This window comes from Homarus americanus, unplaced genomic scaffold, assembly GCF_018991925.1.
Source record: "Homarus americanus isolate GMGI-L3 unplaced genomic scaffold, GMGI_Hamer_2.0 scaffold44240, whole genome shotgun sequence".
Lineage (NCBI taxonomy): Eukaryota > Metazoa > Arthropoda > Malacostraca > Decapoda > Nephropidae > Homarus > Homarus americanus.
In genome coordinates, this window is record NW_024734769.1 from 280,327 (window position 1) to 295,459 (window position 15,133).

At 43.2% G+C, this 15,133-nt stretch overlaps 1 protein-coding gene across 4 annotated transcripts in view; it reads right to left on the minus strand.

Annotated features, from left to right (window-relative positions):
* Positions 1–15,133, minus strand: part of LOC121870502 (lachesin-like) — a 72,422-nt gene that overhangs the window by 14,185 nt on the left and 43,104 nt on the right. For 3 of the 4 annotated variants that reach the window (XM_042372333.1, XM_042372332.1, XM_042372335.1), the window contains exons 4-6: positions 13,303–13,510; positions 7,954–8,112; positions 2,026–2,265 (exon numbers count right to left, since the gene is read on the minus strand). In XM_042372333.1, coding sequence (XP_042228267.1) covers positions 2,026–2,265; positions 7,954–8,112; positions 13,303–13,510 — 607 coding nt within the window. The remainder of the gene's footprint in view (positions 1–2,025; positions 2,266–7,953; positions 8,113–13,302; positions 13,511–15,133) is intronic. The other variant, XM_042372334.1, reaches the window with a different exon arrangement.

Sequence of the window (15,133 nt, forward strand, 5' to 3'; positions counted from 1 at the left end):
CAAGAAACTTCGATTGGGTTTCGTTACTAAAGCCCAATATAATATATGTGAACCAACCTGGTTAATTGGGAATTAACCAACCGTTTCATATAGGTGGGAGCGGTGGGACTTCGAGGGGGGACGAAGTACCAATTCCATTCTCCCTCGATGGGTCACTACTGAGAGAGTAGCACTCCTAAACTTACATGGAACGGAGGGGAAAGTAACCCCCTTTCTCTCTCTTCACGCTCATAGATAGCGGAAGACATGGTGACACTTACATGGTGGTAGAGTGTGTGTGAGTGGTGGTGGTGGTAGAGTGTGTGTGAGTTGTGGTGGTGGTGGTAGAGTTTGAAGTGTGGTGATAGTGGTAGATTATGTGACGTGAGGTGTGGTGGTGGTAGAGTTTGTGAGGTGTGGTGGTAGAGTTCGAAGTACAGTGATGGTAGAGTGTGTGTGAGGTGTGGTGGTGGTGGTAAAGTTTGAGGTGTGGTAGGGGTGGTAGAGTATGTGAGGTGTGGTGGTGGTGTGTGAGTGAGTGTGTGTGGTAGTTTGATGTGGGTGGGTGGTGGTAGAGTGTGTGTTAGGTGTGGTGGTGGTGGTAAAGTTTGATGTGTGGTGGTGGTAGAGTGTGTGTGTTAGGTCTGGTGGTGGTGGTAAACTTTAAGGTGTGGTGGTGGTAGAGTATGTGAGGTGTGGTGGTGGTAGAGTGTTTGAGATGTGTGGTAGAGTGCATGAGGTGTGGTGGTGGTGGAGCACGTGGGGTGTGGTGGTAGAGTGCGTGAGGTGGTGGTAGAGTGTTGAGGTATGGTGGTGGTAGAGTGCGTGGTATGAGGTGTGTGGTGGTGGTGTGAGGTGGTGGTGGTAGAGCGTGAGGTGTGGTGGTAGAGTATGACTGCATGTGTGGTGGGAAAGTGAATGAGGTGTGGTGGTGGTGTGGAGTGCGTGAGGTGTGGTGGTAGAGTGCGTAAGGTGTTGTGGTGGTAGAGTGTGGAGGTGTGGTGGTGGTACAGTGTTTGAGGTATGGTGGTGGTAGTGCGTGTGGTGGTGGTAGAGTGCATGAGTTGTGGTGGTGGTGCAGTGTGAGGTATGGTGGTGGTAGAGTGCGTGAGGTGGTAGTGGTAGAGTTCATGAGTTGTGGTGGTGGTGCAGTGCGTGAGGTGGTGGTAGAGTGTGTGAGGTGGTAGTGGTAGAGTGCGTGAGGTGTGGTGGTGGTAGTGTTTGAGGTGTGGTGGTGGAGTGCGTGAGATGTGGTGGTAGAGTGCGTGAGGTGTGGTGGTGATTGAGTGTTTGAGGTATGGTGGTGGTAGAGTGCGTGAGGTGTGATGGTGATTGAGTGTTTGAGATGTGGTGGTGGTAGAGGGAATGAGGTGTGGTGGTGGTAGAGTGCGTGAGGTGTGGTGGTGGTGGTGGTGGTGGTGGTGGAGCGCGTGAGGTGTGGTGGTAGAGTGCGTGAGGTGTTGTGGTGGTTCAGTGTTTGAGGTATGGTGGTGGTAGAGTGTGTGTGAGGTGTGGTGGTAGAGTGCGTGAGGTGTGGTGGTGATAGAGGTGTGTGAGGTGTGGTGGAGGTGGTAGAGTGTTTGTGAGGTGGCGGTGGGTGTGTATGTGTGTGTGTGTGTGTGTGTGTGGTGGTGGTGTGTGTGTGTGTGTGGTGTGGTGTGTGTGTGTGTGTGTGTGTGGTGTGGTGGTGTGTGTGTGTGTGTGGTGTGGTGGTGGTGTGTGTGTGTGTGGTGGTGGTGTGTGGTGTGGTGGTGGTGGTGTGTGTGTGAGGTGTGTGGTGGTGGTGGTGGTGGGTGTGTGTGTGTGTATGTGTGTGGGAGGTGTGGTGGTGGTGGTGCTAAAGTGTGTGTGAGGTGTGGTGGTGGTGGTGAGGTGTGGTGGTGGTGGTAGTAGTGTGTGTGTGTGTGTGTGTGTGTGAGTTTTGGTGGTGGTGGTTGAAATGATAAAGTGTGTGAAGTGTGGTGGTGGTAGGGTTTGTGAGTTGTGGTGGTGGCGGTAGTAGAGTGTGTCAAGGAGATACTCACTACCACCACCTCCAACACTCACACTGAACACGGAGATGGGCTCTTTTACTGATGGAGGGAGGAATGCCGTTGGAAGCGATGCACAAGTAGGATCCCATCTGCAGACGAGACACCTTTTTCAGGACCAGCGTATCTCCTTCTATCACTCGTGTCGAATCATCCACACCAAGTCTTGAGGTTCCAGCTATATCCACACTAGCTGCAGTAGTCTCTCCTTCACCCACATCACGAGATATTGACTCAGTATGACTCTCACCTCGTGCTGGAAATACAAAATACATCACCCTCATATATTGTTACAGATCAAAACACCGATACAAACAACCTGGTGTTTTGCCTCGCTTCCATAACATTACTACCTAAATCTATAATAAATTACAACCTAAAGCTACAATATATTACAACCCAAAACTACAATAAAATACAACCTAAAACTACAATAAATTATAACCTAAAGCTACAATACAATACAACCTCAATAATTCTATTAATTGCAAAACTAAATGGTTCTGGTAAAGGAAAAAAAGAACATTTGTAAAAGTTTTTTTCCCCGTGTTGCCTGTCTGTGTCAACACATGCAGTAGGTCACCAGATCACCTCAGGAACTTTAGTACAATAAGTTAGTCGATGCGCAATAAGTTGGATTTATTAATATACAATACTCATAAATGACTATTGAAGTTCAGGAAATACATATTCATTGTTATTAGAAAATGTCTTCTTCTAAAACACAATAGTTTTTTCGTACTTCACTATATATACTGTATGTGAAGAGCCGAACAGATTATAAAAAAATATTGGTTCTTTATATTCACTCTCAATTTTATCTCACAATAAATAACAAAAGAATAACACGGCATCAAGTATCAACGAGCAGGAATTATAAGGATAGTCTTTATGTCGCCATTATTTCCAGTGTTCGTATTTTGTGACACGACAATGGAGAATTTAATATCCATTCGCAACTCGCTGGTTCAACATCCTAGGCTAAAAACACAAACATCTTGCGAGGTAATGTGTATCAGTGAGGTCTTGGGAGGTTGCCGCGTGCTGGGGGTAATATACTGTACTTGACGTCTCAAGTAAGCATCTCCATTCGCTCAACATTTACCATTATGCTTAAGAAAACCTTCCTGGGAAAAGTTTGCAAAGTGACGGCAGCATTTCAATATCGTGTAGTGTGTGCCCACCTAATCTTTGCTTCTTGTAAACGGCTTCTCAGAGTCACGAATCATTGAAATTTTCCTACAGTCGCGTTTCAGCAGAAGATAGAATATCACATACACCTAAAATTTTCTTTGTTATAATAAAGGCAAATGCAAAGTGATATAATAAAAAAATATAGAAATATATGTTAAGATGTTATTATAAGATACATGGTGCACAAGGAACACACACAGACACATTCACTCACATGTAATACTTTTTTGTTCTTAAAGTACAGTCACCCAAAAAAGTCCTGTCGCGAACCACAAACCCCGAGATTCAGACTCGTGAACCCGAAGCAGTAGACACTGATACATTATTCTGTCCATAAATGCTTCGGATTCAAGAGTCTGAATCGCGGGGTTCATGGTTCGCGACAGGACTTTTTTGGGTGACTGTACATGTACCCTGTATAGTAGGCCAAAGATGCACCGAGCCACCGACCCCACCCTGGGTCTCGTGCTCGCAATTTTACCTGACAATACTTGGTAAAGGAAGGCTGTATGTAAAGGTAATTGTGATTGGTGGATCTGTTTTCGGCTGTATCACTGTCAGGATAAATATTAAACAAACCAAAGGTAACATTTATATAATAAACTTTTCATTGTTATTTAAGGTCATGAGAAGTTTCCAAATGTTCTTATATTTGTTTAAATAATGATGAAAATTTGATCTTGTGGCAGCTGTGGTTGTAGTTGAGTTGCCAATTCATTAATAAAATTTTCTTCATTATTTAAGCAAATATACGAAAATTTGGAAACTTCTCATAACTTTAAATAACAATGAAAAGTTTATTATTATAAAAATGTTACCTTTGGTTTGTTTAATATTTATCCTGACAGTGATACTGCGGAAAACAGATCCACCAATTACAGTCACCTTTACATACAGCCTTCCTTTACCATGTATTGTCAGGTAAAATTGTGAGGACGAGACCCAGGGTGGAGTCGGTGCATCTTTGGCTGACTGTATAGTTCTATCGTGCACAAAAGTCGTGTCCACTACCCAGCCACAGTGAGGTTTCGAATAGCCTTGAGTCTGAAGTTTCGAAACAGCTGGGGGAAATGCTATGGTCGGCCAACAGATGTCGCCCACTGTAGTGTGTGGGTGTGGGGGGGGGGGGGGGGGGGTAGAGAGGTGGGGGGGTTAGGAGGTGGGGTTGGATGAGAGGAGGTGGGGTTGGATGAGAGGAGGTGGGGGCTGGATGAGAGGCAGGTTTATCTATTATTTATACCCCATAATTTCAAGCTGCCTTTTTAATTAAGTTTTGTCTTACAGTTGTTTCTTTATGGTTACGAATTCATGGAACAGGTGCAGTGCCCTGGGTGCTTATTGCCTCTTAGGTCACAATGATACTTTAAAGAATGGAATATATTAAGGATAAAAGCGAAATATCCAAGAATCAGGGTGAAGGGCCTTGGTCAGCTAGTTTTACTCAGCAACCACGTCACAATTTTGTTGTTATTCCGACAAAGAGATTATGGTAATATTTATTTATATTCCACCCATCCTTTGCTTAATAAATATTTGTGATAATATGCAATATTATATAATTATATACTTATGTTAAAAAGAGTGGAGTGAAAAAGTTATTAGTATTGTAAAATAGTATTTCGACTTATACTAGTTCCAATTCTTCCAAGTTCCAGTGTTTAAACACCCCACCACAATAAGCAAGCTTCATATATTTTGCAGTGTGCTCAGTTACCGTTAATATTGTGTGCTGAACATCATGGGCATTTCAATGATGGTAGCAATTGTAACTATATAATTATCTTGTGTTATAACACGACACATTCCACGACGTGTCATACAGATCATTGTATACCACACAATACATAATTTGTGGCTGTTAAGTTACTTTGTTATGAATTTTCATGCGATACAGTTCAAGACATCATTAAAGACATGGATTTAAGATAACACTGTAGATGCGTTAATATATATTGATTGTATTTACAAACAATACTAAAATCCAAACAATACACCAATACACACATCTTAGTTTTTGGTCCAGCCTCCCATTGCATTCAGGACTTCATCAAGGCGATTAGGGGATGGAGTCGACCAGCTTCAGGCACACCCCTGGTCGTCGACGTATACTCTCCCACACGTCGTAAACTTTGGCCTCTATTGCTGCACAGGCTCGCTGCTCCCCAATATCCCAATCACATTTCATCATGTCCCAAATATGTTCAATAGGATTAATATCACATCCTAGTGTTGGCCAGTCAATGACCTCAATTTCAAGGTGATCCTGGAGGTAGTCCTTCACTATGTTGATGGTATAAATGGGACTGTTGTCATGAACCAGATTGATAGTGTGGGGGGGATGGAACTGTCATAGCCCAGACTGTAGGAATTAGCACTTGCTCCAGGATGTCTATATACTGCTCACAAGTGAAATGGCCATTGATCTTGACCAGTTCACCTGGCCCATGTGCCCACATCCACCCCCAGAATGACACTGACACTGCGCGATGTTGAATGTGTTTCTCATTGGTAGCATGTGTTGGGGGGCCGCCAGCACTGCCTTACTTCGGCTCCCACTGACCTGAACACCGTTTCATCGGTAAATATAATGGTTCTCCAGTATTCTTCTCTATGTGGAAGGTATTCCAATGCAAAGCCGAGTCGACTCTCCTTGTGAATAAGTGTTAGCCACCCTTTGTCAGCTGGAATATTGCAGTCGATCCTGGCTTCATGAAGTCGGCGTCTCGTCGTTATGTGATGGCAGTTGAGGTACATATTTCTTGTATGCTCCACTGATGTTCGCATTGGATATGCCGTTGCAGCTGCCACGATCATGGCGTCCATCCTTGCCGACGTTACTCGTGGCCTCCCACTTCGAGGTTTCGTCTCCACTGAGCCCTCTTCCTCCCACAGGCGGATCCACCTGCTAATCATCTTGGTGCACCTCCCCACTTCGACAGCATTGTTCGGCACAGTTGCCCCGGCTCTCCGCATCACGATGATTTGGCCTCACTCAGCAAATTCATTCAGGTGTAAATCACTGTTCCAATCTTTTTTCTGACACCCGTTTCTAGAATTTAATATACATAATCTTTTATTGTCAACAGGTTTTGTAACAAAACTATACTAAATTTTTTCTCATTTATTGTAAATTACATACATCAACAAATGATAATATGAGATCAGAATTTTACCTTTAAATATGTACTAATAATATTTACACAGTGAACACACCCGAAAGATTGTAGAAAATTACTGTTGTATGACCCTCCGGTTTGACCCTGTTGACAGCTGATGCAGTACTTTAAAAACTACACTAGAAATATGGACTGTAGTGTAATATTAAATCAGAGTTTGAGACGTCAGAAAGTTTATTTTGGGGGTCCTGGTTTTCATTTTATTTTCTCCCTTCAGGAGTGGGAACACGACCACTCCTCCCCACAACCTCCTATTAACATTCACAACAATAACTTTGCCAATAAAAAGTACTTCTCTTCAGCTGCTTGAGACGATAATATTTCACAATCTAGATAAATTTTCAACTATAAGAACAGTGGAAGCTCATGGAATTGGAGGAGATATTCTCAACTGGATTAGGGCGTAGTTACAAAACAGGAAACAGCGAGTAAGCATTAACGGCACTAAATCCGATTGGGGTAACGTCACTAGTGGAGTACACGAAGGGTCATTACTTGGACCAATACTATTTATTATATACATAAACGACATAAATATCTGCGTAGGCAGCAACATAAGTAAATTTACTGACGACGCTAAAATAGGGCGAGTAATTAAATCTGACGAGGATTCCGCAAAACTAGAGGAAAATCTAAAAAAATAATTTCGCATGGTCTGAAAAATGGCAGTTGAAATTCAATGTGGACAAATGTAAAGTACTTAGTCTAGGAGATGTAAACAGAGAAACCAGATATCAGATGAACAACGTTGTTATAGAGAAATCCAACTGCGAGAGAGACTTAGGAGTAATGATAAGTAGGAATCTTAAACCAAGACAAAGTGTATTTGCTAGAAACAAGGCTAACAAAGTACTTAGGTTCATGTAAAGGAGTGTTAGTCACAAAACTAGCGACATTATCCTAAAACTATATCTTACACTTGTGAGACCTCACTTGAATTATGCGGTCCAGTTCTGGTCACTCCACTACAGAATAGATATAAAATCCCGAGAAAGAATTCAAAGGAGAATGACAAGACTAATCCCGGGCACAAGGGACCCTGAGTACAGAGACAGGTTAAAGCATCTTAATTTGCACTCCCTCGAGAGATGTAGAGTGAGGGGCGATGTGATCTAGGTGTATAAATGGAAGTCAGGGCTAAACAAAGGTGATATAACAGAGGTAATCAAAGTTTCCAATCAGGAGCGAACTCGTAGCAATGGTTTTAAATTGGAAAAATTTAGATTTAGGCGCAAAATAGGTAAACATTGGTTTGGGGAAATAGAGTAGTGGACGAGTGGGAAAAAGTTACCAAAGATCATTAACTCGAATACGCTGGATAGCTTCAAACATAGGTTGGATGGATATATGAGCGATAGGGGTTGGGTGAAAATGGGACTGCCCAGTATGGGCCAATAGGCCCGCTGTAGTTTCTTCCATTCTTATGTTCTTATTGTATTCGTCATCTCACAAGTATGACCATCGTTACTCCCTCTCGATAAGTACCTTCATCATCATGGCACTCCAGTACACCACATTACAAGGTATTGAGATAATGTACACATACCCTAAAACTACACCTGTTGTTTACTCACCTGTGTTTCCATGGTCGGGAATAATGTCTAAGTTGTCTTCTCGCCGCCAGATGATGGTCGGTGGTGGATGACCTTTGGCTCGGCAGGTCAAGGTCACATCTTGACCTTCACGGATTGTCAGGTCACCGGAGGATTCACGGTCAATAATATCGGGTGGAACTGTAAAGAATGAGAGATTCGCGGTCCTTGTTAAATGAAAGATAATAACACATCATACAGGCCATTTTGTTCCGATAATTTCCGTCAATCACTCACCATGTTATGTAATACACGGTACATGGCACGCATCTTACCATTCTACCACTAAACTTCTCGTCACTCACTAACCATACACCTTATCCTCGAGTCACTCACCCACTCAATACTTATTTATACTCCCACGTCAACCGCAACCCTACGTTACTGACAACAACCCAACGTGAGTTATGATAACCCTAAGTTACTTGTAACATATTCACGTTATTTGTGACAACCCTACGTTTTTAAAACAAAGCTTTGTTAATAACTACAACCACACATAATATAACCTTGTGGTAGTTGTGTTCTGACCTCACTAGGGGAAAGGTCACGGCAGGGTTAGCTCTCGAGGGATAATTATCAGATATGGCCAGTGCTATGTGTGGTCTGGGGTGTGCGAGTTTGTTGGCCAAGCTGGAGAGGGCCAAGGAAGAATTAGAGAGGGCCACATTGGAGAACCTGAAATTAAAGGAAGAGATATCAAGGATGAAGGAAGAGGCGAGACAAGGAAAGCCCGTGTCTGACGAAAACTCAGGCGAGTGGAAGGTTGTGAGGAGAGGGAAGACCAAACTGGTGGTGAAAAAACACACCAAGGATACATCAACAACGATATCAACAGCTAAGTGTACCAACTCGTTCAGTCCCTTGATAGACGAATTGGACGTTAGTACAGTGAGGGACAGGGCTGACAAGGAAGGTATACAAACTTTAATTGTTGGCGACTCACAGGTAAGGTACGTGGACAGGGCTTTTTGTGGTAAATACAAAAATAGGATGAGGGTGTGTTTGCCAGGAGCTGGGGTGGGGGATATAATTGACAGGATGGACAATATCTTATCTGGTAATGGGAACAAACCCATTATCTGCCTCAGTGCAGGAGGCAATGATATTGGCCGGTGTAGGAGCGAGGAGCTTCTTGATAAGTTCAAGGCAGCTATAGATGGTATTAGGACTAAGGGAGGGATCCCTATCATATGCGGTGTCCTGCCTAGAAGGAGAGTTGGCAGTGAATGGTTGTCAAGGGCGGTTGGTGTCAACGGCCGTCGTGACAGATATTGCAAGTCAATATCAGTCCCACTCATTGACAACTGGGACAACTTCTACGGTAGAAGGGACCTTTATGCTAGGGATGGGGTGCACCTGTCTCGGGATGGGGTGCACCTGTCTCGGGATGGGGTGCACCTGTCTCGGGATGGGGTGCACCTGTCTCGGGATGGGGTGCACCTGTCTCGGGATGGGGTGCACCCTGGCGGGGTCTCTAGAGGGGGCAGTTCAAAAGATATCGAAGTCTTTAAACTACTAGGGGAACATATGGGCACGGGGGTGGAGGAGACTGTAGTGGGAGCGGGTAAACAAAGTGAAATTTTACAGAGAAATAGTGTTGGGAATGATGACAAAGCTAAATTAGACAGCGAGATAAGACCTAAACGCGGTAAAGGGAGGACTCAGAACACGACTAACCTAAATGTCTACTACGCGAACAGTAGAAGTATGAGAAACAAAATGGATGATATTAGGCCCTTGGTATGTACCGAAAAATTCGATATAATAGCATTCACTGAAACATGGATCAACCTAGAGTCACGTGAGTTACCTGTCGAATACCAAATTGCAGGTTACAAATTGTTCCATACCGACAAGCAGACCAGGAAAAGAGGAGGAGTAGCAGTCTATGTCAGGGATAACCTGAAGTGTGAAATAAACAAAGAAATAAAAACTGAGTGGAATACAGAAACAATTTGGATAGAATTAATCGACGGTAGGGAAAAATTTATCACAGGAGTAATATATAGACTTCCCAATCTTGATAGAGTTAATGAGCGACTTATCTGGGATGATATGCTCAGGGCTTCCATACACAACAAAGTCTGTATCATAGGTAACTTTAACCTTGGCCAAATAGATTGGACTGACCTTACGGGTAACTCAGTATCAGAGGATTTTCTCGAAAAGATCCAGGACTGTTTCCTAAGTCAACATATAACCGAACCCACCCGGGGTAATGATATACTCGATTTAGTTCTGTCAAACAGAGAAAACCTCATTAGCAATGTCGAGGTAGGGAACGAACTTGCAAACAGCGATCACAAAGAAATTAGATTCCAGTTAGATTTTCAGGGCGGACGTAAGGAAAATTCCATTAAAGTCCCAGATTTCAAAAGGGCAAACGTTGATAGTTTGAAGAGGCAGTTGAGGGAAGGGGTATCACGCCTGGGGGTGACTCACACCGACCTCACTCCACCCGCGAACCTGACGGTTGACACACAGACCTGATAACGAGATGTGAGATTGCCGAGTTCCACGACAATATAAATAATGAGTTACTTAATGCACAAAGGCAGAACATACCATACAAAAAACTCAGATCAAACAACAATGACTCTAAATGGATAAAATTATTATTTAAAGAACATTATTGGCCAAAGGTAGGCTATAGGCAGAAGGATAAATCGTGGCGAAATTTACTTCAGGGATTATTTTAAGGTATTGGCGACTAGGGTTAAAACCGAGATAAGGAAGGCCAAGAGGAATAATGAGGTAAGGATAGCAAGGGGGGCGAAGACAAACCCCAAAGGATTCTACCAAACGTATCAAACTAAAACACGAGAAAAGATTGGACCAAGACGGTCAGATACCGGCGAGCTAACTGATAACGACAGAAAAATGAGCAATAATCTGAATAAATATTTTTCAACAGTTTTCACCACCGAAAAGTTAAACATGATACCCGAGGCACCGACTCTATTCAGAGATAGTGAAGAAAACAAATTAAGTGAGATAGTCGTGACTAATAACGATGTTAGTAAGCAAATAGACAAACTAAAGCCTAATAAGTCACCTGGTCCCGATGAGATATTTGCCACAGTATTAAAGGAATGTAAGGAATAGCTTAGTATGCCCTTAGCAAAGTTGTTTAACATGTCCTTAAAGCAGGTGTAGTACCAGAATCCTGGAGGATAGCGAATGTAATACCGATTTTCAAGAAGGGGGATAGATCACTATCCTCTAACTATCGCCCAATCAGTCTAACATCAATAGTAGGCAAATTATTGAAAGCAATCATTTCAAACTCTATTCGAAATCACCTGGAGAAGCACCGATTGATCAAAGATTCCCAGCATGGCTTCACAATCGGGCGTTCTTGTCTAACTAATCTATTAACATTCTTTTCATCAGTTTTCGAATCGGTGGACGAGGGGCACAATTCTGATGTGGTATATCTCGACTTTAGCAAAGCCTTCGACAGAGTCCCCCACGAAAGACTAATTCGAAAGGTAGAAGCACATGGCATCAAAGGTAATATCCTTAAATGGATTAGGGCGTGGTTACAGGACAGGAAACAGCGAGTGAGCATTAACGGCACTAAATTCCATTGGAGTAACGTCACTAGTGGAGTTCCCCAAGGCTTAGTACTTGGACCATTATTATTTATTATAGACATAAACGACATAGATATATGCGTACACGGCAACATAAGTAAATTTGCTGATGACACCAAAATAGAACGTGTTATTAAATCTGACGAGGACTCCATAAAACTACAGGAAGATCTAAACAAATTTTCAAATGGTCTGAAAAATCGCAGATGAAATTCAACGTGGAGAAATGTAAAGTACTCAGTATAGGAGATGTAAACAGGGAAACCAGTTACCAGATGAACAATGATGCCATTGAGAAATCCGACTGCGAGAGAGATTTAGAAGTAATGATAAGTAGGAACCTTAAGCCAAGTAAACAACGTGTATTTGCTCGAAACAAGGCTAATAAAGTAATTGGGTTCATACAAAGGAGTGTTAGTTACAAGGCTAGCGAGGTCATCCTAAAACTATATCTTGCGCTTGTGAGACATCACTTGGATTACGCAGTTCAATTCTGGCCACCTTATTACAGAATGGATATAGAATCCTTGGAAAGAATTCAGAGGAGAATGACATGGCTAATCCCGGGCATTAGGAACCTTGAGTACAGAGACAGGTTAAAGCATCTTAATTTGCACTCCCTCGAGAGACGTAGAGCGAGGGGCGACCTGATAGAGGTGTATAAGTGGAAGGCAGGGCTAAACAAAGGGGACATTACAAAGGTACTAAAACTATCCAACCAGGAGCGAACCCGTAACAATGGTTTTAAATTAGACAAATTTAGATTTAGGCGCGAAATAGGCAAACACTGGTTTGGTAACAGACTAGTGGATGAATGGAACACGTTACCAAATATCATCATTAACTCGAATACGCTGGATAGCTTCAAACATAGGTTGGATGCTTATATGAGCAATAGGGGTTGGGTTTAAATGGGACTGCCCAGTATGGGTCATTAGGTCCGCTGCAGTTTCCTCCATTCTTATGTTCTTATGTTCTTAACTCACTAGACCTACATCACATAATCACAACAAGACCTGCATCACATACTCTCAAGACCTACGTCACAAACAGCAAGGCTTGCGCCATATACAAGAAGGCGTTCGTCACATATGTGCGTCGCATACAACAATACCTGCATCACATACTCACAACAAGACCTGCTTCACATACACGGCTAACATCATAATTATGCTCACAACAAGGCCTGAGTCACATACTCACAAAAAGATGTGCCTCACACACTCACAAGACCATCGTCGCACTCTCACAGCAAGACTTACCTTCCTCACTTCAAGTCCAGGGTCATCTGTAAGTTTCCCTGAGGTTCTCTCACGCTTTACCTCACTCACAAACTGGTTTCTTATTATATTCTTACAAAATATAAATAATACATTCAGAAACAAATCAGCTAAAATCAGTGTGTTACCGTCGACGCTTAACTTTGCCTTTGGTGTTAGAATATGACCTTACAAAGTAGTTTTATATATGAAACCACTGGTAGTTATTCTTAATAGTAATTTTCCTCTGGGTTTGTCCATAAAGCTTCAAGTTACTCACCCATAAAGCTTCAAGTTACTCACCCATTAAGCTTCAAGTTACTCACCCATTAAGCTTCAATATACTCACCCGTTAAAATTCTTGTCACTCACTAACGATATAAAGTAACTTACAATATATTACTTTAAGTAGCGTCACTCACGGATTTACGACGTGGTTGTTACTCATTGACTCTCAAAGTAGTGTCACTCACCTACAACATCAACGTATCCTTGGCGGGACCTCATAGGATCAGTGTTCACCTGACACATGTACCACCCACGGTCGATCTCCCTAACGTTCTTGATTTTCAGATGCCAAGTGCGGTGGTCGTTGTGTAGCAGCGCGATCCTTGGGTTCCTGGTGATGACTTGCTTGTGGATGGTAAGGATAGTTTGTGTGTCTACCTGCACCCACGCCACCTGTGATGGAAAGGTGGGAACAGTTGTCATTACCTGAATAGTTCACCTGCACCCACGCCACCTGTGATGGAAAGGTGGGAACAGTTGTCATTACCTGATTAGTTCACCTGCACCCACGCCACCTGTGATGGAAAGGTGGGAACAGTTGTCATTACCTGAATAGTTCACCTGCACCCACGCCACCTGTGATGGAAAGGTGGGAACAGTTGTCATTACCTGCTTAGTTCACCTGCACCCACGCCACCTGTGATGGAAAGGTGGGAACAGTTGTCATTACCTGAATAGTTCACCTGCACCCACGCCACTTGTGATAGAAAGGTGGGAACAGTTGTCATTATCTGAATAGTTTACCTGCACCCACCTGTGATGGAAAGGTGAGAACAGTTGTCATTACTGAATAGTTACCTGCACCCCGCCACTTGTGATAGATAGGTGGGAACAGTTGTCATTATCTGAATAGTTCACCTGCACCCACGCCACCTGTGATGGAAAGGTGGGAACAGTTGTCATTACCTGAATAGTTCACCTGCACCCACGCCACCTGTGATGGAAAGGTGGGAACAGTTGTCATTACCTGATTAGTTCACCTGCACCCACGCCACCTGTGATGGAAAGGTGGGAACAGTTGTCATTACCTGAATAGTTCACCTGCACCCACGCCACCTGTGATGGAAAGGTGGGAACAGTTGTCATTACCTGCTTAGTTCACCTGCACCCACGCCACCTGTGATGGAAAGGTGGGAACAGTTGTCATTACCTGAATAGTTCACCTGCACCCACGCCACTTGTGATAGAAAGGTGGGAACAGTTGTCATTATCTGAATAGTTCACCTGCACCCACGCCACCTGTGATGGAAAGGTGAGAACAGTTGTCATTATCTGAATAGTTTACCTGCACCCACGCCACCTGTGATGGAAAGGTGAGAACAGTTGTTATTACCTGAATAGTTCACCTGCACCCACGCCACCTGTGATGGAAAGGTGGGAACAGTTGTCATTACCTGAATAGTTCACCTGCACCCACGCCACTTGTGATAGAAAGGTGGGAACAGTTGTCATTATCTGAATAGTTTACCTGCACCCACGCCACCTGTGATGGAAAGGTGAGAACAGTTGTTATTACCTGAATAGTTCACCTGCACCCACGCCACCTGTGATGGAAAGGTGGGAACAAGATTATTACATGCAGTTTTTATGAGAGGAAGTTTATGATTTTACATCCATATAATTTGATCAGAGGGGACAGGAGGAACAAACACTTGACCAGAGCCTAAAGGGACAAAATATAAAACAATGCACCAATAATACAAAATCGACATGAAACCAAAGAGTTAGTTGATTGACAGAAGAAGTCAAGGATACTTAACAGACTAAGGTGAATAGAGTAAAGTGCTATGGCAAGTGTACAAAAGGAAAATAGAGGTACACAGATCTTAATGGGAGAAATACAATAGTTCACACGAGATAATATCATCTCATAGCAAGTTTTAGGCCTGTTTGGTTGCAGTCCTTATCGAGAACGGTGACGTCCACGTACTGTATATTAACGGGTGGTCATGTTGTTGAGCTGGTTCCTTACCAGAGTGAGGTATGAACGGCCTCTACACCCATTGTTCATTCCCA